At 37.4% G+C, this 26,549-nt stretch overlaps 1 protein-coding gene across 1 annotated transcript; it reads left to right on the top strand.

The window, feature by feature from the left end:
- The first annotated feature begins 322 nt into the window (after positions 1-322).
- LOC126853697 (lateral signaling target protein 2 homolog) lies at positions 323-26,518 on the top strand. The gene is made up of 5 exons (XM_050599695.1): positions 323-421; positions 2,790-4,429; positions 4,793-5,054; positions 8,202-8,512; positions 21,307-26,518. Exons 2-5 carry the CDS (start codon positions 3,994-3,996, stop codon positions 21,384-21,386), a joined length of 1,089 nt encoding a protein of 362 aa, XP_050455652.1. The 5' UTR covers positions 323-421; positions 2,790-3,993; the 3' UTR covers positions 21,387-26,518.
- The last annotated feature ends 31 nt before the right edge of the window (positions 26,519-26,549 follow it).

The raw sequence follows: 26,549 nt of genomic DNA, 5'->3' as shown, positions 1-26,549 counted from the left end.
CTCGGTTCGTTGGCACCCTTAGAAGGGTGCCAGTTTCCCTCGAGGAGGGAGAAGAGCCGTCCGTTCCTCGGTGTAACGACGGCGCCGACGTCGTCGGTGGTGCTGGTAATGGTGGTGGCGGCGTCGGCAGGAAGGGGTAGGGCTGAAAGCAACCCTGCCAGAACGGCTACCTGCCCGCCGCCAACCCTGTCCGCGACGCCGCTTCCCCAGTACTCGGGCGATCGCTAACACGACCGCGCACGCGACATCCTACCTTGCGCGCTATCGTGTGCGTGCGTGAGTGCATCTGTCGCGAGTGCGCTACTCGGGGCAGCGGCATGTCGAGAGCGTTGCCGAACACAGTGGCAGCCAGCAACGTGGGATTAGCGTGACCTAAGCCCGCGTGGCACGCTAATCGCTCAATCAACCCTCGTCGCGAGAGGTGCGTCACGATCATCTCTTGTGCTGGGCGTAGGAGACCTAACCGGGTCTCCCGGCCAGCATCTCCGCGAGATATGGAGTTATGTAGGGTCGCCAGACTAAACGAGTACAGGAGGGTGCGCGAGTAGTGAGTAGTACATGAAGGGAATTAATGCGGCGCGGCAAGTAGTAGTGTCCGTGTATGTGCGTGTGACAACAAGTAGTTTCACCTTCGCGTCATGCCCGAGAGAGATTTGCCGCAATCTGTCTTAGCTTCTGGCTCTTTCTCCATCCGTTGTATATGTATACGTATCTTTGTTTTTTTCTCCTTTTCATGGTACACAATTTATCTTTTGTTCTCGCAAAAAAAAAATTTGAAAGATTAGGTAGACTCTTGCTCGTGACGTTTTCCTTGTTTATAGTCTGAGCTCACCATCTCTTCATCTATCCTATTTTGATTATAATTTGCTTCTCTCTTAAATACATTACCAAAAATTATTTTATAAAGAAAAATGTATCAAAGATAAAAAAAAGTAATTTGTGCTTGCAATATGTCATTTTTTAAGAGAGAGAAAGCTCTGCATCACCTTTTTTACTCCATCTCTCTTCTTATCTATGTTTAGCTATCCCCTAGTGTACGCTTTATTTTGGCGCTTCTTCCTGCTTACGAGATACCATGTGCATTTTCGAGATAGCTTCATTTACGTCCCTTATCCCCTCGAGATACACGAGAAAAATTCGTCGGTCGTGTTTAGGATCCCGAAAGAATCGTTCGAAGAATTGAGGGCGACATAAGCAGATTGGATGCTGTGTGAACACGGTGAATAAATTAGGACAATGTTCGGAGATAGTTGCGGGGTAGTTTGAAGCCCGCACTGGGCCGTGCTCGATATCTCGAGCTTGACCCGCGATACGGACAATGTCATAGAATCATCGGGTAGCACAAAGCGCGGGACGGTCTCTACGTAGCCCAGTATTCTCGCCACATACATACACACACACACACACACACACACACACACACACAGTAGCGAGTGGATTTTATGGTCAATCGGCCGCTAAAGCGTATTGATATCGAATGCGCTAGCCGACCGAGTTGTGCAGGTGCTCTGACGTTAGAGCAATCGAGAGTTAGAGCAGTCTAGAGCGGTGACGCTCGTCATCGAGCTACTCTTCACATACTCAATTTCTTTATCGCGTTTCACGAACGGGAGAGTGATTTGTTATCCTATTTAGGGATTCAACAGATACGGTGATTTCTTTTAAGACACTAAAGGATTGCCTACAAAATCTTGTTTTTAGTAAAACTGCAAATGTATGATAGAATCTCACATTTATAACGTTTAAAAAAGATATTTTTTGTTAAAAAATTTTTCAGATATTATATATTATATATTTTAATATTTTTTAGTTGCTTGCGCTATTACACAGCAAGGATTTTTTATTTTTATTTTAACATTATTTTGTAAACTTACGATGATATATATGAATTATTTAATAATATAATTATTGATACAATTTATCGAAATAAGTTGATAAAATGAAATTCAACTATTTATTATTTATTGAGAATATTCCTTGAACATTCTTCGATATCATTCAGATAAAATAAAAAAAATTGCAATATTCAAAGCTATTTGAAGTATTCAAAAAACTCTTATGAGATGCAAAAATTTAAACGCCTAACAATATTAAAATAATCCCCGAAAATTTTCGATATCTTGTTTTGAAGTCCGACAATTTTAATATTTTACAATATTGGAATATAAAAATCCTCCATTTAACAATAATTTAACAATTATTATTCCTCGGTAATCGCGTTATTCACAGATTTCGAAAATCAAGAATGTTGCTGTTGACTATTTTTAATCTCGATTAATTGAAACAATTCTCTCTCACGAATCGTATCATGTTCTAGCGTGGCATGGCTGCGTACTTCGACCGTCCTTCGCATTGCGTCGCATGGCAGAACGGGGTCATTAGCAACGCGGATAGTTGGAAAGGGTCGAGCGGAATCGCTCGGACAAAAACGTACGACGTAATTCTGATTTGGTTTCGAGGCTACGCACATCGAGAGACATTGGGTCGATCCATCATCATTGCCGTTCTACCCGACACCTTGACGACGTAGATCGATCCGATCGATCTGACCGCATCACCGTAACCGCGTTACGAACGTGACTTCGTGTTTACAAAACATGAGATATACGCAATCTTTACGGAGGAGTCGCGCGTTATTGCATAGAGCGCTCCTGGACGTTTAAAACACTTTAATTTTTTTTTTTTTGTTTTGTAAGTCCTCGAGACACTGGCAATCGATTCTGGAATTGTTCAGAAACGATCTGGAGCTAGCGATTTTCCGCCGCATTAATTGTATATATTAATGATAGAGATTTCGATGGAAGGCTAAGCGATACCGTAAAGTAACATCGGTAAAAAATATCGGATTACGAGTGCTTTTGTATGATGCGTGCGGTAAGGTAAAGTGAATCCTATTAATCATCTCGCAAAGCGGATACTTGTGAAATTCGCGTATGATGGAAACGCAAGCGTCGGCCAAGCCGCTGGAAGATATTTACGGCAATCGTGGAAAATCATCCGTTTCGTCGAGCACGGCGAATCATCTGATATTTGCTATCAGATAATGCTGGGCCATCATCGATAATGGAGCGATAATCCGGCTAATATTCGCATCGCGAAGCTGACCGTTGCAGTCAAGGACGGTCCATCGAATACCGATCAGTTCACGGAAGACGGAACGAATCCAGATTTCTTCCTGACTAAAGTAATGCCCGGAAGGGCTATCAGTTGGGCGTACAATTACATTTATGGGAATCTTTAATGCTGCGATTTTGGATCCGCGAAGAAGCAGTTGCAAATTGAAGTAAATAAAGAGTTATCATATTTCATCTCTCAATCTTTAATAAGCAATTAGCAGTAAGTAAAGAAGATCGAGTCAGATACTGCCGGCAAGTACTTGTATAATACTTATTTAAATATCAACACGCTTATATATATGAATTGCGTACTATATTTGACACGTGAGAGAAATTCGGAGAAAAAGCTTTTCTGCTCGCGAACACACAAAATTGCTCTTGGGTTCGGTGAAAAGACATATAGAAGAAAGGTATTTCCCGTAGTAGCCATTGGTGCAAAAAGCATCGACTGCTAATGAACGGACGAATTGGCAAGGCACATCGACGATCAGCTTTTATGTGGCTTGTAGTTGTTGCTGTTACGAGGGAAGAAGATCGTTAGCAGCGTCGTCCGGAAATCCTACGGAAGATTAATGAACGGTGCAGCTACGTCGTGGCGATAATAGCCGCGATAGAATCTGCGGAAAATTCTCTCTCCCTTTCCGGTCCGACGGTGGTGATTCGAGAAGTCGACTTGATGTTGTCGCGCTTCCTGCAGGAGCTGTCATCAGCGGACAATAAGAGCGCCGTCGCAGAGAAACGGAAGGCCGACGGTTTGTGATCGTTTCGACAGCGGGCCGATCGTTCCCGCGTCACAACCGATCGCGACAGCGTACCGATCGTCACAATAGTTGCCGATGAGGGTAATGTGACGAAGGCGGTGAGGGCAGGTGAAGAGATGACGGTGACGGTGACGCCGTCGACTTCCGACGTCGCCGACAAGGCGGTGTCGACGGACGATGGCGGCAGCGGCGGCATGGAAGTGGCGCGTCTCGAGGCCGTTCTCGCCGCCCTGGTGGAAACGAAAGTGGAAGCGATGAAAGCATCGTCGACGCTGAGCCGACGTTCCGGTAGCGCACCCGCCAGTCCGCGCCGACCTAGATTGACGTCTACCTCGACGGCCTCCTCCTCGTTGAATCATCACCATCATCATCATCATCATCATCATCATCATCATCATCAGCATCACTCGCAGCAGCAGCAGCAGCAGCAACTGCACAATAAGAAAAAAGGCCAGCATCACCGCCATCGTCGTAAACGTCACGACTCCGCACCTTGCGGGAGCGATTATCTCAACAATATGATGGATCATTCTCAGCATAAATTACCTAACGGTAAGTGAAAAGTTATTATTATGATATATTTACTAATCTGGATAAATGTTAGAGTAGTCTTTTTCCATCCACCATAAACTTATGAGATCGTTTTTTTTCCAAGGAACAAAAATGCTTAGTAAATTTAATACTTAAAAATTTTTAATATTTTATCAGATTTATTTTATACAATCTTTTAAATATAATTAGACTTAATTTAGAAATTATTTACATTTAAATTTCACAATAAAATAAAAGCAACATTTGTGTCAATACTTTTTTTCTTAGCATATAAAAAGAATCGAAATATTTCTGCATCGTTAAATATTGGACAAGACTAAATAATATATTTATTAATTGTAATATTTTTTTTTCATTTATCAGGAAAGGAACGGAGAAGAGCCTCCGAAAGTCCTAGAAGTCCTCGAAAGAAGCGCAGGCATTCGAGGAGCCCAAATGTTCTTCAGGGCGTTGTCCAAGACGTTCACACCGGTCTCGATTCGCGCTTCGAGCTGCTCGGTATTGACGGCGACCAAGATGTGGCTCTAATAAACTTCGAAAGGGCCAAGGAAATCCTCGGCGGCTCCTGCGAATATCCACGGCTGCACCGAAGTGCCTGCTACTTTTCCCAAAGCGCAGCTCAATTGTGAGTACCTTTTTTCTTTTTTTTTTTTTTTAGCTTAATGCAATTTCAAAAATCTCGACGATAACAATATCGAGAAAGCAAACTTTATTTTATAGAAAGAATAATATTAAATGGAACTGAACCAAGTTATTTTCTCAACGTTAAAAATTACAACACTGCGACAAACATCTTCGCTGAGAATAAACCGACTCTAAGTTCCATTAAAATTGTATTATTTTTCTCTTTATTTTTCTCTTACAGAAATTTGGAAAGTTTCAGCAAATCTTCATATATATTTCCTGACATAATTTTCTCGTTTATGATCTCGTGAAATTCGATTCTCGCGTATACGTCAGGAACGACCTTTTTGTACTGGCAAACTTTCGTTTATATACGCTATCTTATCCTTTACGGGGTTGCTGAGTGTTATCATGCATCTAGTCTTTCCATATTCGATCGGTCAACTACGTAGAGAGAAAGAGAGAGAGATAGATAGATAGATAGATGAGAGAAAGAGAGAGGGGGAAAGAGAATATAGTTTTGGCGTAAGCGCAGCACAACATAGTGGAACTGGGTCAGCGTAATGCGTGGATGTGCACCTTCGTCATATGCTACTCTCGGCAAACACGGTTTGGCGACTGAACCACCTGGGCGACAAAGGACGAGCACCGTTGAAGCGTGTAATGAAACTACGGCCGATCGAGAGTTAGTCGACGGCGAGTAGCGCCGATCACAAGGAGGCGTCATCACGTTACCGCGTTATTCTTCTCGTGTATGCTCTTCTCTTTTCCTTCTTGCGGATTTAAAACAGATTCTGAAATTATATACAGCGAGGACATTCGCCACCCTTTTAACGCGCAACATGAAAAGAAGTCATAATTCTCTCACAAATCTTGATTAATTTAACATTAAAATTGCTAGTGGTCATATAGATTATTGTCAGAGGATTATTTAGAAATGCTTATCAATACATTTAAAAAATATATATATATATTGTTTTGCATTGCAGATAAAAGATACTTAATTTATTATATATAGTAATAATGCGCAAGAGAGATTAAAATATAAAACATGCACTGATTTGTTGGAAAAAGTATAAAAAGATAAGATATTTTTTCAGCTTTTAAATAAATAACGTTGCTTCGTAAATCCGGAATACTATCCTTCGATTAAAAATATAGTACTGAAATCTAGATATAAGTAAAGAACCGTTGGAGAATGTATCTCGACAGTTATCAAATAACTGTGTTTGATATATTGTACAGACAATTTAATTAAAGGACTTTGTACGACAGAATATATAGTCGCTCGGAGCGACTGATCCAATGTCGATGTTTACTACTTGATATGGTTTGTTCCCGATATAGCTAAATCTACTCTAGTATATTGATTTAATTTCTCTTTATCGTCTTCTTTAATGAAATACGCTATCGCCGTAAGTAGAAGCTTCTATCTATAACTTTTTCGCGTTTTCCAATAGCCGTTACAAATGTGTTTTAAATCGACTTATTTTTATAATGTATATGGAAATAAACTTTAGAAAATAATTGCAAATTGACGAAAATGTATATTCATAAAAACATGATTTTTCTTAACAAATGCGACAGTATGTACAAACGACGATAGTCGAATGGATGTATTGGCCATTGTCCGACCTCACGCCGGTTGTTATCACTAGCTCGAATTCGAGCCCTGTACAATGGCCGGCGCGACACCTCGGTTATCGTTTTTCCACTTTTCCGTCCTATTCTAGCAGCGTTTTCTAAAATTATACTCAAAGAGCACGTGACACACGGCCTTCGTGTGTGTGTGTGACGTAGATAGTGCAACGATTGTTCTTCGTTCAGCTCGATATCGGGGTCTACTTCTCGTCGAGTGTTGCGAACGTATATCGAATTACTAGCCCGCTTTTCACGTTACCGAGTTCGGATCGCAACGGCTGATTAAAGTTGAAAAATTTTACCATAAACATGTCGTGCTGATTTATTACGCATCTTGTTTAATTTTTCAGGTTTTCTTTTTTTTTTTTTTTAATTTATATTGTGAAATTTTATATAATTTTATTACATGCTATCTTTGTTTTTATCAAGAAAGTTTTTAATCATCCTTTATTAAATATTTTTTTTATTTAACATCAGAAATTTATTCATAGTCTAAAATTTTATAGTATCGTAATATTATGTCCAATTAAAATTTTAATATCAAATTTTAACTTTAGAGGTTTGGATAATCATCAAAGTAATTGTTCGCAAAAATATAAGTTACTATTTTTAATTATTCTCGCATTTTTAGTTTCTTAGAGTTGCCGAATTAGGTTCATTTTTATCAATTTTTGCTTTCTTCATGTTGTTCGGCTTCTTGCTTCGATTGGGAGATCGAAAATGGGATAAAGTTTTTAATTCTAAGGGTCGATGTGAAAGTAGTATGCGGAAGTATAGAGTACATAACAATGGATCGGCCTTTCAGTCACCGTCATTCGCGTACGGCAAACAGCAGCTTCTCATATTTCATGAACAATGCAGGTACCATCATGATCGATACTCGTGTATTGCTCGTTTTTCTTCGAGTCTTCGCAATTAATGTCGATGTCTAGGAATGTGCTAAAGATATTGTTTCGTCGATATTGTTTGATTCGCAAACAAATATATATATAGAGATTTTAATTAATGACCATCAACAATTTGATTGACATTTTATTCAAAGTATGAATATTGAGTTAATCTCGCTTTTTATTTAAATAATCTCTTTCTTAAAAGCAGTTAAATGTTTTAATATACGCAATTTATAACTTTAAATATTTCCATTCGTTTTTTATATTAAACACAAGTTGATCGTAAAAACACGAAAAATCTATTTTTAAGATTTTGGAGAAGATATGTGAAGATGTGTGTGAAATGTATAAATAAAATATTATTTTTCAAATTAAATTAAACGCCAGATGTACAGTCGGATTATTGGCATGTTTCATATTCAAAACGATATTGATCAAGTAACGTGATATAACAATAACATTATAGCTATAACAATAGCTTAATATAACTTGTGCGATGGATTCCGAACGTCTTTTTAAAGTCAATTTTTACTCACTCGAAACTTTGAAACGAATTTTTATTCAAACGACAAGAATGACAAAGAAGAAATTTACCTATTTGTTCCTGCTTTTTCCAGAAAAATTCATTACGACGACGACGACGACTATGTGGCGTTGAACGTAGCCGACGAGCTGGAGGAGGTAGAGATCCTGAGCGGTCCGGAGAAGGTGGACGAGCCTCAGGGAAGATATCACCGACCACGAAGAAAGCGCAAACGTAAACGACGCAAGATGGATTCCGTCGGTCCGGACGAGGAGCTCGTCGATCCCGAAGAACTCCCTCCTCGTGCACGATGGACGATCGTCGCGACCGCTTGTCTTCTACTCGCCATGTCCCTGCTCTTGGTCGGTGTCACGTTGAGGATGGCTCCTATAATCGACGAGATGGGTAAGTCAACCGCTTATCAATCAATTATCATCAACACTTTTGTTCTTAATTAAACGGCGTATTCATTGCTTCGTTTGGCAAGATAAAAAGAAATTTTACAAATTTTTTTATTTGATATCATTAAATATATTTTTTTTATTTACTTATCGTCGATATCATTTCGTCAATTAAATTTGCGAAAAAGATTCTTGAAAGATAGAATTCTCTGCGTGCTCGATAAATGTGTTTACTCATCGGTGATTTTATTAGAACGCGATAAAGCGCGGGTTTTATTATTCGCGGTATAGATTTTTTTTACGGGCGGAGAGCTACTTGAAAGTTGACTCGATGCGTACGAAAATAGTAAGCTAAATAGTAGCACGGATTTATACGTTTGAGAACGTGAGAGAAAATCATGTCGAATTACCGGCGCTAAAATATGCAAGACGGTCTCGAGGGTGGTAACCTCCGGATGAAGTCACGAGGCATTAATGATTTAATACGCCCTTGCTGTGCAAATCCAGGAAACAATATTGTCGCTTGAATAGATCCGATTAATTGCATTGCCAAGTTCTCATAAACTGAGAGAGGTTCGATTAATTCTTTTATAATCTTTCATTAGAAATTTCATAAAACTTCTCTCCGTCTTCTTTCTCCTAAACTGCCATTAAATCTGCAGAAGATTTCTCATTATACGGCTGATATCTGTACTCATTCAATAAGACTTCAAAACTTTAAGTATGTATATATACTTTTAAAATACTTAAGGATTATCTTGAATGGTTCTATAAAAAGTGACCTCAATAATTAAAGAGGTGATCTACTAATTATTTCAAGTAGTATATTTTCTTATTTAAAATTGCTTAAAATTACAAATTTTTTATTAATGTATCGAAATGTAGTTTTAGAGCATAAAATATTGCCGACTTAATATTCCAATTAAATTGATATTTTTTTTTATGTGAATTATTTTTATGTATTATTATTTCTATAAAATGATATAAAGATTTTGGGCTATGGTAATTGTCAGATTGATTCTAATGCGGTAGTGGTTCGATCAGCGTGTCGTTAACAGTTTCGTGGCTACCAAGAAGGAAACATCGATGTTTCCTTTTTGGTAGCCACGAAATCACGTTTCCTCGTATACATTGAAGAGTGAGCTGGTTCTATAAACCGAGGAGCGAAGGAGGTCTGTACAGAGGTTTTCGCCAATTAGTCGGTAGAATTAGCCGCGGTAACGACCAACGACGCTTCTGAGTGAGTGCCATATCTGAGAGTGAACCACTATTTCGAATATACATGTCGTAAAGCGCGCAAAATGTGCACGTATATGCACGAACACGTTCATTTCATTTCACTGGCACAAACGAGTCGCATGCGAGGTCGAGGGCGCTCCGCGTCTCTAAATTAAAGACGCGCGTTTGCGAATCCTCCAGTCAGCCGTCGGATTTCCGCAGCTGAGCCACCTTAAAGCCCGCACTCGTCGACTCGGAGAAAAGCTCGCTTTCGAAAAGAGTGTTACGTGCAAGTGTTACGGGGCGTGTTTTCCTTTCCCCGTGGTCGTCCTTGTCGATCGAGGATCAGAATGTTATTCGGCAAACGTGATATCGTCAGTCCCGTTCGTCGCTCATCTTCCGATTGAAAAAGCATTACGCGAGAAATGGAATTAAAGTTTTAGCGAGCTTTCACATTTCCGACGCCCGCGATTTCCCCGACGCGATGTGAAACTGTCGGAGCGATCTCTATTGGAATTAATTCTCATTTCTCCTCGAGGGGAAACAATTTCCTGGACATCTGTGCTCGGAAGCAGTAAGGCAAAAATAAAACCGCGCTTTCGCAACAAAAAAACGCTGGCGAGAAAAGCAACTTCAAATGCGATTTTAACGCTTCGAGATTTTAAAGATCGTTAATGACCGATTTTTAATCCATCTATTATGCGAGTAAAGGAATATATACCTACCGAGATTAGTACAGATCATTATCATCAAAATAAAATACTCGAAATTTCTCCCTGGAAAATAATATTTGTCTTTGGTATCCCAGAAAAATTTGCTGCTACAGTGATTTTCACGAATTAATTATTCGTCGTATAATATTTTTCGAATTTGTTTAATATTGTTTACTTTGACCCTAACTAAGGATATTAAAATTTAGTTTGGTAGCCGTGAGCGATATTCGTTTCCGATAGAATACGTCAAAGCGTGAATGACGTTGTATAAATGCACCAATCCGCGCGAAATCAACAAGTCAGAGTCGATACTTATACGGCTAGACGATATTCTGTCGAGAGATTCACGAATGTCATCGCTTGCAGGCAGGCTTGCGGAAGCGTTACGGTACTATTGATCCAAGAAGATGAAATTGTTAATCTCTCGTCTGATAATTATTCGCTATGCAAACGTTTGATAATATTTAACTTGCCTGAAGCTAATAAATTTTCAGAAATAAAATATAGATTATAATCGTGCGCGAGATTATTTTTTCGACGCTTCGAGCATTGCGTTAGGATAAAGTTTTGTGAAAATTAAAGTTTGAATTTGTGTATCATATATTTTCCCCCATGATTTTTTTTTTAAATTTAAACAGTTTCAAAATTTATGTCTCAATGAACGTATAATTATACCGGACAAGACGTAAATTACGAAGCTAAGAGTCAGAATCAAGAGAATAACGAATCGAGATTTTAAAAATTGTTTGCTTATCACATCGCTTATGTATAATTGATCGAGCATTTATTGATTATTTGTAAACTATCTAGTTTTAATAGTTAGAATACAGATATAGATGTACGAGATACTATTTTGTGCTTGAGCGCGGAATTTGTTTGCAAAATTGCTATCGTATCGATTTGCATCAGATGCGATGTTCCGTAACATCAATCTTTCATGTCAACGCCAGTAATTGAAATTTTAAATATTTTCAATTATCAATATTGTTTTCTCATCGTTGTATCGTCTTTTAAGTTAAATAGAATAACAAAATTAGTGTTTTTTACAAGAGACAAACTTTATATATCAACCACAAATTTCTATACTGCATGTATATATATATATATATATATATATATATATATATATGTATATTAGACTGCTAACAATGATGTGACAGCCAAAGCAGCCATTTACAATCGGATAAATTATAAGCAGGCTGTAAATCGATATTTATTTTTGAAGAGAAAGTTGTAATATTAATATAAAAGCTTTGTACATATTTCATATAAAATTATATTAAATTTATTATATTAAAAATATATTAAATTTAATATAAAAGTTATATTAAATATTTAATATAAAAGTTATATTAAATATTGCAACTTTTTCTTTCAAAATCGATTGATAACGCTTATATTCTGTTCATTGAAATGGCTGCCTGTCATATCGCTGTTTAGATTAATATACAATAGAAGTCTGTAATATCAATTAATTATATCTAGCCAATTATACTTTTAAATTCCTTTTTTTAAAGGTCTCTGATTTAATTCTTTTAAAGTATCCTACATTTATTTCATATTTAATATATACATTTTGTATAATTTCGCGATTTCTTTCTTTTAGACAATTTTACATACATAATTGTTTCATCGAGATAGAAAGAAGACGAATTAATTCAATTGAGCTTCAAGGTAAATTCGTTTTGACATCCGCGAAATCTGGGGAAAGATAAGCTCTCTGCGATGTCTTTAGTTGTGACGTCTTTGCGGCCAAATTACCGAATATGCGTCGATCTTAAATTTACAAGATGCCTTCCTTCGCCCGAATTTCACAGGAGGTGTCTCGTTTTGGCACTTTATAGCATCGTGTTTACATCGTATCGCGCTCATGTGCGAAATTAGGTCAAGCCCAAACACGCAGTTGATTTTCGCTACCGTTCGATTTTGACGTTGCACGTCATTAAAGGGTACGGATATAGACCCGATCGTCATTGCTGACATTTGGTTACACCCACAACTAACCGCAGTCGATTCATTACCATGATCATTTCCACGTCAATAACGATCATTTCGCGCGCACTGTATCGAGTGATCAATCAATTAGCGGTCTTCAATTATTTCATTCAATGAGCGATTGTAGGTTGAAGCCTTTGAGTCAACGTTCGAGCTGAAGCTCATAATCCAGATTTATGCGGTTGTCAAATTTAAAATTCCACGAAAATACGCCGGCTTTTCAACCAAATAACTTCGCGAAAGTTATTTTGTAGCATAAAACTTTTCATTTATTTATTTTTTGTATAATCTCTCTCCCTCCTGTGTGCATGTTAAGGCCGGCAGGTGACGTGACTCTAAAGCGCTAACGTTGCATTTTACATCGAGCCCTCGTGTAATTGTGCTACAAAGTACATGAATTTTTTATTTCACTGTCATGAAGGGAAAAAGGTGAAATGGCAAGACCATCCGCGGCACAAATTTTAAATAGCGCCTATTTCACGGGGTCATAATACGAGTAATACATTGCTGGCCATTATATGCTTGCGTACCTCAGCAATATCGTAAAGTAGTGTGTATCGATCTTGTGCAGTTAGGAGATGACATCTACCGTACGAATTATATATGTGTCCAGTATCTGCATAATTCTGGGTTGCGTCAATTCACGCTACATCGTCTCGCATAATCAGATGACATTTGTCGCAGATTGCCACAAACGCGAAATGCGTTTAACGCATTATGAAATTAACGCGCCGTTATTGTTTCTGAAAAGCTGAATTTGTATTTCGGCAATTGAATATTTTATGGATATTTGTTTGGGGCAAATGGAATTATTTTACATGTCTACACATTTCTTACTTATATATATACGTATTATATATGTGTGTGTGTGCTTGTTTATATTTTTTTATTAGAAAATTAAATATTGCGAGAGTAAATTTTTAATTTTTATGCAAGTTATTTATTTTGCCACATTTACTCTGTGAAGTTTCAGTAGATTATAAGAGAAAATGAATTTTATATATATATATATATATATATATATATATATATATATATATATTTATATTGCAATTTAGTTTTGATTTAAAAATATTTAATTCTTACTTCACGGATGATAAATTTTATTTTATGTAAAAATTTGGGTTTTAATTTAACCACTCTCTTGCTGTATCGTAATTTAGGATAATCCATTTTGCATTTAAAGAGTGAAATTCAATGTGCGGGCATTATGTACGTACGTCTGTGTATATGTGCTCGCATTATTATATTACTTTGCTAAATCAGGTTCGATATGTTGCATCTCTCGATTGTAATTATCGCGAGGTGCGAACGCATTACAATTCACGGAGTGAAAATCTCCTACGTAAATCTGTCATTTTTTTCGAACGTGCATTTTAATCAGCATCAAAAAGCAAATTCCTAAAGACATTTCAAAGTTTAATTTTGTTCCGTGAATTGAAAATAAAATAATTAAAATAAAAAAAAAAAATTGAGTCGCAAATGCTATCGTCATAATTTGAAAGCTTTCGTGTTCCAGCGCTCCCCAGCGAGCGTTGGAATTTTTTAAAATGCAGCACGAAGAAATATACCCGGTATATGAAAATTTCATTTACAAGAAAGTAGCTGAGTCTTACACGCCGCAGCGGCGCCATTAGAATAATGCGATTTATATATGCGTATCACTCGGTAGCACCGATGTCGTCGAGCAGTATAATTTTCCGTTTGCAGAAATAATTTTCCACGTAAGTACATATCGCGCGCACATACCTATTAAGAGATCTTATTTTATACGTTTCGTATTCTGACATCGGCGAGGACTTCGCGAAATCGGGATAAATTTCTTCAGAGCCAGTTTCAATTTCTTCACTTTTTTATTAATTTATTATTAAAAAGAAAAAGGAGAATAAGTGATGTCTCAACTTTCGGCAGCTTTCGTATCAATGGTTCTTACACAGATAGTCCATTAAGCGAACCAGAGATTCGGAGACAAGGCTACTTTATACTTTGCCAGTTTATGATCGATCTATTCAGTAAATTGGAACGTGACAACTCGACAGCTCATTGCCTTGTGTGCGCGCTGCTTGTATTTGAGGCGTAAACTGTGAAACGAAGACGCGATATATCATCATATAACAGTTTTTGCTACAAAATATATAATTGAAAGGAAAAGCGCGATCTGTCAAATTTATTGCAAAAAAAAAAAATATCAAAGTACGTAATCTTTTTGCTACAATTTCGACGAAAGAACTATAAATAGTGATTCTCATTTGTCTTTATCGCCTTCTCTCAAGATAGAAGGTTAATAATCGTAAAACGGAGAATTTTATTGGTAACGCTATTGCGCATTAACGTTAATAGCAATCGTGATTTTCGATCGTTGCTAAAGTGACGCTTACGGAATTGCATTCTAGACTAATTTCGAGAAGTCGAGACTCGCAGCCGAATTTAGATTGGATCGTATTTTTCATAATTGGTCAATAAAGTAAACAGTAATTGACATTGTGCATCATAAATTTTGGATTGAGAAGCAGAAGAACGTGAGACGAAAAATTTGTATTTGCTCGGGACAAAAGTTGCCAAGATCTTCCAAGGTATATCAAGTGGAACGTATAAATTTAAATTAATTTTAATAAAAATAGAATGTAAATTCCTAACGTTTATTTTTAACTAGTTTTTATTAGAAAAACTTATATTGCGGTTGCATAAAATTAATTGAAAAGCTTCGATACACTTTACTTTTCTCAGCTTAATCCACAGATCTTGTTTTCTTGATTTTAACGATGTAAATATATTTAAACCTGATAATTTTAGACTTATCCCTTCTGCTTCCCGGGAAAGGAAATGCTGACGTCCGATACAGTCGTCACGCCGTTTTCTATCCTCGTTCTCTCACATTCTTTCGCACATCTAAACTTGATATCTTGTACTCTCATCTCCATTCGATCGCGCGTGAGTTGATACTGCGAGTGAGAGAGCTGTTCCATCTCCAACACGGCTATCTCTGATCGTACATTTATCATTCTACTGCTTAGTTTATTCAGACACTCTCGGTTCGAGATTCGAAACGATTTTTCTTCAGCGTATTTATCTCTATTTTGATGATATATTTCTCACCCAGAATCAGACTTGTGCTCTCTTTTCATAGCACGTAAGAAAGTTACGCTTTAACAGTAAAACCTTTCGAGAGAAAGTTATTTTATTGATGGCTTCTTTGAGATTTATGAAGCGCAGAAAAACGTATACATTTTATCTGGATGACCTCTAATTAAATAAATATTTTTTTAAATATAACGTTCTTGTTTTATACAAACATAAACACGTAATGTGAAATCAAGACTGCGCAAAATGATTGTATATCTCTTATTTTCGTTTTAATCAGATACAATTTCTGTCATAATATTATTTACAATACTTTCTCGTTAAATAATTAGAGAAATGTTACAAAAAAAAAAAAAAAATGAACTACTGCTGCGATGATTAAGATAATATATAGGTCAGGAAATTTTAACATTTCTTATGCGTTTCACTTAATGTCCGTAGTTTTAAAAGCATTTTTCTCGTAGCAACTTTTTCGCGAATTGCAATATGCGCGGGTCCCATTTATTTGGACAGGAATCACTTCTTTTCAGAGTACTCTCGCTCCAGTTCGCGAGCTCCAAATATTAGCCCCCGGTTATTGCACCATAGAAAGCCAGCTGAGCTCAGATTATTCATACATTTCTCATTTGGAAATTGTAAGGATCCAAAAATATTAAGAGTGGATCGTGCCTGAAATAAAGATTGTATCCATATTTCTTCTCTTTCTTTCTCTTTTTTTTGCGATTAATCTATTAAAAATATTAATCTAAAAGTAATATCTTATTGTGTGCGCTATTAACAGCTTTAATAAATCATATTCACAGTAGATAAACATATGCAATTTTAAAAATTGAAAGAAATGTGTCTTCAATATAGATTTTAACATTTTATATCAATCTTTGAAGAATTCTTTTTTATCATTGCGTTAAGATTGCAATCAAATTATTAATGACTTCTATAAGTTACTTGCAAATCTTATTTGCTAATTCCATAAAAGCTAGATTATACGTTAATTAATCAAGAATCTAACTGCGTATAGATTCTTGGCTGCATTCCGGATAGTCATGAAACTAATCGGCAATTTATCTTCTTTCATTGATTCAACATTTTTTTACATTAAAATCATCAGGTAAGATTGGCACGGTTTCAGAGATTAAAGATCAAGTTTAATATTCATCGCAAGTTGAATAACATTAAATTATATTGATCTTATAATTTTAAAAGATATATTTGAATTATTAACTAATATAAAAAAGAGAATATTTATATGTATTTAGTAATAATATAATATAAGAAAAAATGATAATGTAAATTTGCCATTAAATCTACTCTAATTTTCCAGCTGCACGTTTACAATATATTTTTCGATAGCAATTTTATATTGAATCACTTTTGGAAAATATTGTAGATTTTTAAGAAAATATTTTATATAGCCGCGTTTTGTTATATATTTTTATTTTGTATACTTCAAAAATACAATGTTTTATTATATTTTAAACTTTTTGCGCTGGATTTGTGAAACATTCTTTATATATGATTTTATTTTCTTCAAAATAATTTGTATGGCTTTGATGGATAAATATTAAGAATGTAGTTGGAACATTAATGGAAAATAACTACGTGGATGCAGCATCCACAGTTCCAGTGACAGCTTGCGAACGCTTGTGTCACCTGTTACACCTGTCATTCGCTTCTTCGTGCTTTCACGATGTTCTGCTATTACGTTCTCTATGCCATCGAGAGAGATATGCTAACATTCGGTAACTGGAACGAGAGCATCATCGATTATCGATGTCAGCCGTCGCGCGAGGAAAATACGAATCACAATTGGAAATTCAGCACGCGCGGAATGCCGGAGCCAATTTCGAATGAACCGTGAAATGTTCGCGGTCGCGTTACGACACATGGCATTGCTGACACACGGCACGAGAAAAAAAAAAGATCCGACCAGATACGACGAATAAAGTGAAGGGCGTTTACGGGCTCGCGAACGAGCAAGTATAATTTATCATATATCAGAAATTTTACGCCAGTCGGATACGTCGATAAATCTTTATCATCCGACCTCACGGAACGCGGGCCTTTTATCCGATTATGCAGTCAATCAACGCGGAGGTCTCGAACCTTGTTGTCGCGCACAACAAAAGGAACCCGTCGATACCATTACACTTAATTTCCGTTTCCGAATACCAATTTCCCAATCCATAATCGCGCACGAGTATCGGACGCGGTGAATAGCCGCGATGTCCGTGCTTAAGGGCACTTCGCCGGACAATTCGTTTGATCGGCGGTTTCTCTGCGATAGATTTTCTTCCTCACGGAAGAAGGGAGAAAAATCAACGGTTCGATCGCCATCGACAACGCTGTTATCCATCCATCTTGCTAAAGCGATCGGTCGATCGATGGTCCATCGAATTCACTTCGCGATGGAACTTTGTCGAGAAACGAGCGATTGATCACCGTCTTCCGGGCGTTTTACGAACCGATGATGATATTGAAGTAATCCCAGCCGCTACCGTGGGTGGTGAAGTTCTCTAAATATTTGGCCGAGTATATTTATCGGCATGCACGCGTGAGTATGTGTGCGCTTACGGTCCGTACGCTAAATACACGCGGGACGGATACGCGTCGACGGATTTCGACCACGCGGGGTAAGGAGACACGGGAAACGGATCGGCGGCCCGCTAAATTCCCCGATCGCTAAAAATACGCATTGCAATAAACTCAAGGGTGACGTCCACCACGCGTATCGGCGGCGACGTTTTTAGCCGTCCTTCTTCCTCTTTTCGAATTTTTGTGCTTTCTTCTCATCGACCACCGTTCCCCGCGATTACGTTCCGCAATGTTTACTCGCTACCATAAACTTGGGATAATTTCATCAACGGCACCTATATTCTCGAAAAAATAAGCAGCGAGAGAAATAAAACGCTTAAAATAAGCAATGTGAGAAATAAAAATTTTTCGACAACATCGTATATGTAATCGTAGGGGTAAGAAAAACAGCCATTCTTTTAATGGCTCTTTTTCTAACTCGTGACTTTGTTTCACTCGCTTGAGATGTTTCGTACATTTTGATCCGAGCGAGATAACAGTTAGAAAGGATTGAGGACGCGCAGTGCTTATTACATTAACGTTTGCTTTTCTGTAGGTTTATTATGATAAGACAACTGCACACACATATACACGCACACACACACACACAACATAACATCATGTCAAGGATAATTAATAATAACATCGTGTCTTCAAGTTCAAAGTCCTTGAAAACAAAGCCAAGTACATTATTCTCGTTGTCCGCATTATAACTGCGTGATTTAACTTACCGAACATTATTAGATTTTTTTGAGTCATTATTAAATTTATAATGCAACAGTTGTTAACAATATTTTAATATTTTCATCGAATTTCAGTGACAAAATTTTGAATATATCTGATATTATTTATAATAAATGTTATTAATTTTTATAAGAGAAAATTTAATTCTTAGACAAATTTAAAAAAAAAAATATTCAAAAGAACGAGTTATTTTAAATCACAGATTTTATCTACACGTAATAGATGTACATATATAATAGATCTTTTTAGATTTATATATTTTACATAAAATCTTTTCATATATTTGAAATAAAATCTTTTCATATATATTTTAAATAAAATTGTTTCACATAGTAAAATTCTGGAGAGATAAGATTGGCTAATTTGGCGTGGAATATAACACGAGACATTCTATAAATTTCTCATGCATGAGAAGCACTTATGGCGTTTCTTGCAAGAATATTCGTTCATTGCTGACGTTCATGGAAGACGTGGCCTCTTTGAGCTCGTTGCGGCATCGTGGTCGCGATTAAACGCGAAAGCGCATACAAGAGAGTGCTCCATCCTGTCGATGGTAAATCCGCGAAAATCGTGGTAGATCTACTTTAATCACCCTCTACGACGCGATATAAATAGCCTTACAGTTATTTATCACCTACTCTCCATAAAAATCTTTCGCCGCCAGCAGCGATGATATGATAAAAGTTTTAGTCGAGGTCGATTTATATTATTCCGAGGGATAATTATCTTCGAACTGATAACTGCGCATTTTGCAATAGCGAATCTTCGATTTTCTAGCGACGATGTGATGGATCGCACGACCCGCGAAGATGCGATACGCATCATTGATAATACGATAAAGTGCAGATCGGTCATACGTATTTTGTAAGTGTTAAAATTATAATTTCCGTGGAAAAAAAAAAAGACTTGTCCTTCACGGTAGACTGCAACGTCGAATAAATGTAAAAACAATTTCTATTAAAATTATAATTATAACGATGAAAAATAGTCCGGACTTTTCGACGTGTTCTCGAGACCATTAATTCACCCGCCATGGACATTAATCATCGAGGCGATCAAAATCGACGACCGAGCGAGAGGATAATTCTCTACGTGGACGATTTCGCGACGGCAACCGGTCAAGATTTGTCGCCGGAATTCCGTGCCGAGGATGTTTATGTCTTGTCCACCGTGTCGGATGGTCCGCGGATGAACCATCGTTCCAGTCTGTATCCACTTGACAGTTCGGGTTTCCATCTGGACAATCGTTCCAGTCTTTATCCATTGAATTCTGGCGAGAGATCGCCTTCTCCTAATCTATTGTATTCGCAATCGAGCACCCCTAAACGCTCCAGATGCAATTTAGATGTCGATCAGAGATCCAGCAGACGCTCCAGCATACACTCGAATCGCTCGAGGACGAACAGCTGCAGCAGACCGACTCCTTTAGGTAGGAGATAATTGGAACGTAAATAAATGGAGGAGAATCTTCTCACTATTAATCACAATAAATAGTCTCACAATAAATATCGTAACATTGGCATTATTTTATATTTTATCGTATTCGTGCTAAAATATATCTATTCTTGGGATTTTAAAACATAATTGGATTAAGTCGATCTGTTTCATTTTGTGACGTCATTGCTCGAATAGATTAAAAATATATAAGATATATCGCATTTAGCCTTGAAGTATTCAAAAGCGATTATCGCTTCTATCGATCAATTCGTGTGGGCGTGAGGAAAAGCGCTTTAACATTAATACGCGACGACGACGTGAAACTTCAGGGGATGATAGAAGAGCCAGTGTTAGCAAGAAAACCAGGCCACGGAGGGCAAGTACCGCTACTCCACGAAAGGATTCCGTTCGCCCCACAAAGATGGACGTTAAGCAGACGCAGAAGATAATAGAGGATGCTCGTCAACTCGAACAGTCGAGGCGTCATCGGCGAATTGCCATGATCGTTCTGGGGATCTTTATCTTTCTTCTGACGGCCTCCATACTGGTGGTGGTGATCACCTTGACGCACAGCACCTTTCTGAGTCCCGTGGCAGGCTCGAAGGAGCTGGCCAAGCACAGAGCGCAACGTAAATCAAAAATGATTTTTCAAAGCTTTTCAACACTAACTCCAAATCACATGGAATATATTTGTGTAGATTAACATGAAACTGCTCATAATTGGGGATTATAATTTGTTCGTCATCATCAAGTTTAACGATATTTCTTTTTAATTGTTTTAAAAGCCGTTTGATAGGAATAATTTAAATCTCCACTCTTCTTTATTTATGAGCGACAAAGTTAGCCGCATCGTCAAAGTTAAGAAAAATCTATCTCGACGCGAGAGGAAAGTAACATAAATCTACATTTTGTTCGCTCCATTTCGAAAACGGGCGCGTGCGATGCTGAAGTTGTATTATACACACTTGTGTAAAGATATATATTTTGAAGTGTGTGTGCGTTCGCGTTTTACTTACTACGACTACTATTATTGTTTCAGTACGGAAGCAGAACGAGGAACTGCTAAACTCCCTGAACAGGGACATTTCCGTGCCTGAGAACGTTACGGCGCCGCCCTAAAGCCGAGTGTTGAAAACGGAAGTGCATCGCTTGTCTGTCACTCTCGATTCGCATCAGCCACGTGTGACACGATGATGTCCTCACCTCGCGAGGTCGTAACTTCACGACAGCATCGTCGAGGATCAACATCGGCGTCGTTTCGTTTTACGAAACATCCGGGGGGCGATTGAGGGGAAAAATCTCAAGACAAAATGGTGAGAAAGATTGGCAGTTTTGGCGTATTCATCTCTTCGGCAAATCTCATCGGATTCGATAGCACGCTGATTAGGTGTATCGCAGTTTTGACACGACGCTTCAAGTACGCGTTTTTCTATACGACGCCGCGGTAAGATTGTTGCAAGGTACTCGCGAAAAACCCGATCGCGATATTCGATATATTATATTGTACTGTTGTATTGTTACCGCATATAGAAATGGTATGTGTGTGCATATGCACACCATGTATCGTATCAATGCAGACTATGTGCCCTCGATTCCAGAAGGCTGCGCCAATAAGAGCTCACTCCGATCAGACGTACCGGACCGGCATTTAATCTGAATTATTGGTAAAGTTCGGCGTCAAATTAAATTACTTAGCAGTAACATTTTTATCTGGATGAATACATTTCGCAAAACACAATTGGATTTGGAAATTTTTAGCAAAACTGTAATAATCCGATATATTATCCGATAATTATTGGCGCATATAATCGGCAATATACTCGGTAATAATATCGTATGCATTAAATAATAAAACATATATTTCGCGGAGTGTCCGATCTGCGTTGAAACGCGTCATAATTCTTTAAGCTCGCGATACTTGGTGAGAGCTCGCGTAGTTCGCGATATTCAATCCGACGATAAATCGCGCACCGAATGCCAACAACGAAGGAACGATTAGAAAAGTGACACGTAAGAAAATGTGGTGTCGTAGACGTAGCATCTGGTCATTCGTTCGTCAGCGAAGGAATCGACGTGTGACGAGAGAGACCTCCCTTCTATAATACGCTTCGAGTACGAGTGGGATGTATGTACGTGGCCCGAATCAGGTACACGTGAGTATCGATCTGTCATCAACACGCGAATACGGGCTTCATACGTCACGGATTCGCGAGAAATCGTGTCGCAGGACAAAAACGCGACATAGAGTATAGCTCCTTTTGTGCTTTTTTTTACACGTCTTCCAGGACGCGAGAAAAGACATAAACTCGATAAAGGGGGAGGGGAGGGTTCTCTCAGTCGTTGATTCTTTAGCGTCGACGACACGTTTGCGACGTTCTCGCGGATGTAGAAAGCTGTACATAAAAGAAAGTTTGTTATTAACATTATCGTTTGTAGTTAAACGTTGAGAGGATAGTCGAGATAAGGGCCAAATTGTTGTTGTCAATTTGTAAGATATACTGTCGTAGAAGACGTTCGTTGAGATCGCGCGCGATGCAGGAGAAGAAAGGAGAGACGGAGCGCACGATCAGTTATTGAAGTATGTGTGTTCACGTGTGGTATCGTGCGTATGTGCATTGTTGTATGTATAAAAGTACAGTTTACGCTTCGCACGAAACGGCCAAACAATTTTTATTCGTTTCACTTTGCTGCTCTCGGTGCAATTTTCAATTTTGCTTTGTGCACTAATTGCTTACAGTTTTATCGAATGCTTTTCGTCGAGTAATGGCGACTCAGCAAGAACTTTTTCCGATACGTGTAGGTATTTTGAAATCTCTTTCCACGAGTATAGAAAATATATTTGTTCGACTTATGAATCTTGTATTTTGCATCTTGATTAAGCAATGTACATAATTACGATAGTGCGATACGCGTTACGTTCTACAAATTTATTTAATTCTGCGTAATTCTATGTAAAAAAAAAAATGTCGATTATTTTTATTAAAAATATTATCGCTACTCGCAGTTAAAGAGAGATTTGAATTTTTCATGCAAAATTTGAATTCCGTTACCGAATTCGTGATCAAAATTATTTTAATTTGATATATCAAATTAAATCTAATATTAAAATTGCTGAAACCGATGACATTTCATGACACTGAAAAGGTCACATTGGCATATAGATAAAAGAAACTATAACTCGTGGTGTATAGACACCGTTTATGCTTAACGGATACAATCTGGCTTACACTGAAAAATATAACCGACACGTCTCGCAACAAAAGCTCTCTGTGGTACGACGATGTCGAACTTTAATATCGCTTAAGATCAGAAGAAATAAAAATTTGGCAAAAATCGTATTTGTTGAGAAAAGCTTTTCTCGCGCGTCGCTCAATATAATAAAATTGTATCGTTCAGACCAATATATGAACATTATTCTTTCTTATAACTGTCACATTTATTAGATTTTCGAAATGCACAAAGCGCATCGGAACACAAATGCTTTCTTCTCCGCATCTTTTTCTCTTTATATAAAATATTAGAATGAGTGTGTGATATTTTCATATAATTAATTTTATAATTAAAATATCTGTTTTTGAGGAATTGAACTACAGACTCGAATCTCTGCGAGTTTGCTTGCTACCGAAAGATCTTTTTTATCTGAGATAACGTACGATAACGTGTCTATAAATACTGTTGGAATTTATTCGCGCGAACACACGTTATAGTGACTAGTCCCTAATGCCGTTTCCGCGACGCATAGAATAATAGATGCTTACGAAGGAGGCAAATTAGAATTTTTATGACTACCTGTTATTATCAGACTCATACACGTATACGTCGAATTTAAGGCATACGTCTCTGAAACACTATGCGATTGTGAAGGTAAATCGACCAGTAAGGATCGAAGAATTTTTCTTCGTTTCTTTCCAAAGACCAATCTCTTCTCGATTCGTCAATTTCTCTGTTCTCGGTGCCGGAATTAACGCGTCTGCGTCGCTCCGTTTCGCTGTCTATTCTAAAGGTAACCGTCCTGAGAATTATGTTTTACTAAAAACTATTTCGCGTTTAAGATATCCCTTTGCTTTACCTACTTACCTACGAGAACGACAGGATCGGCGAGAGATAGGCTCGATCGATCGCACTCATCGCACGCTCGATGATTTTGTTCACCGTCGAAGAGGGAAAACGATTGGTTTTGATAAGTACGTCTGCGTCGCACAATCAATCGGCAAACGTAATCGCCGATCTCTCGCGATATGCATCGCATAAGAATATATAAGTTAGAAGCTTAACGATAATCAGTCTTTCGGGCGAACGTCGCGCGGGCCTTTTTTTCTAGTTAAGATTATCGGCATTGGAGATCGATAGCTTACGGAGACGCAGTCCGATATCACTGATAAGTTTGTTAACGTAGTTTTAAAGCAACTATCATGGCCGTAGATCTCTCGATAGAATATTTCGGCTATAGGTTTCAGCTGCCAATCGACCTGGCGACGAAAAAAAAATAAAAAAAAAAAATGCAATAATTCGTTGCGCGTAGACAACCGTTTTCTATGAGGATATTCCCTTTTCTATCTGTAATTAGTAATTTTTAGGAGCACTTGTAGAAAAAGCGTTGTATAGCGTATGATTTTTTTTCCGCTATGCCTTTCTCTCAAGACGACTTTTCGTCTTTATTTTCGCTTAAAAATTGCTTGGAGAGCGCTTGGCCTAACGCGAAAAATTTAAATTTAAAAAGCGAGCTAATAAATAGTTTAGAGCTCTCGTGGCTGCCTGATAGTCTCGAAGAGATCTCACAAGGGCGAATCGAGTTCGACGAGTGTTTGAGCATATAGTGACATTAAAAGCTTTTTAAGAGAGTAAACACAGAGCGAGCGAGCGAGCGAGCGAGCGAGCGAGAGAGAGAGAGAGAAAATAAAATATATACATATATATATATATATATATATATATATATATGCGCTCGTTACATTTTTATTTCTTACGACATTATAATCGAGGAAAATATAATCGCGCGGACTTGGCATTGCATAACAAAAAGCTCTTTTTTTTTTCATAGTCACATTCATAGTTAAAATTTAAGCTCCAGATATGAGATGCATGTGCCAAACCTGTGCGTGTATGTTACAATACTTTAGATTTCCTTCGACAATTATAGTGCCGATGGTGTGAGTACGATCGCTTGTGTGTGCGTTTTTACGAAAGAAGAACGAGCACTTTTTCCGTCGAGAGAACACAGCGTAATTCGTTACGAGGACGACAAGCTCAACTCGGGATTAAACAGATCGTTCTCCGATCGTCGCACGGAATTGTTAAGCAAAATGGTACTTATTCGTCGTATTACCTTCGATTTCATCTTTTTATTTATACCAATAATAATGCATTAGCGATATAATATGATTGACATAAAAGCGTTTTTTTTATAAAAAAAAGGTACAGAAGATAAAATATACAAAACTTTAACTTCAAAAGTTACCTTTAAAATGCGATTAAGGAGTTTAACATAATATGATTATTAAAATTGTATCAAAAGAGATAAATCGATTTAAAAAATTATTTGCTTTAAAGAAATATTTAGAACGTAATTTATGTTTAATAATAATATTTAAATATAACAAAAATGATATTTGTATGATTATTTTTTTTTTTTTGGAGGAAGATAAAAAAGTTTATATCTAGTTACTTCTTAAATTATTCCATTATGTCAAATTATTAATTATTTCTTAATTATATCAAATTATTAATTACATTGGGATCTAGCAAAATTTAAAAATTTATTTATCTTCTCCTTTTTTTCTACGATATAAAGCCTTTGTTAAATATTTAAGACACTCCATATTAAATGAGAAACGCACATAATTCTACGCATTGTGCGTAAAATATATATGCAGATTAATCCGTTTTTTTTTTTTTTGCTTTTTTCGTACAATTGGACAACGTGCATAACATTGAATAATAAACGGAATAAAAAACTGCATGTAAGTTTTTATCTTGTCGCTCGCGTATACGAGAGGACGCGTGTTTTTTTTCGATGGAAAAGATTCATGCGAGTGCCCGCATTCCGGACACGTTGACGAGATTTTACGCCAGGGATTGTAGTAGTAATATAATAATCTCGACCACGCAAGATGTGTATCATAACGAGGGGCGTTGTGAGATGTTAAAATGGAATGAGACATTATAAAAATTTATGTTTCTATATTGTAATAAAGCGTTTATGTATAACGGGGTTATTATAATGCAAAAATATACATACTAGTTGTCCGGTTCGTGACGACTTCTTTATTGACCTTTGACCAA

This window comes from Cataglyphis hispanica, chromosome 12 (genome assembly GCF_021464435.1).
Source record: "Cataglyphis hispanica isolate Lineage 1 chromosome 12, ULB_Chis1_1.0, whole genome shotgun sequence".
Taxonomy (NCBI): Eukaryota; Metazoa; Arthropoda; class Insecta; order Hymenoptera; family Formicidae; genus Cataglyphis; species Cataglyphis hispanica.
The sequence above is the reverse complement of the archived record's forward strand: the minus strand, read 5'-3'. Positions and strand labels throughout refer to the sequence as shown.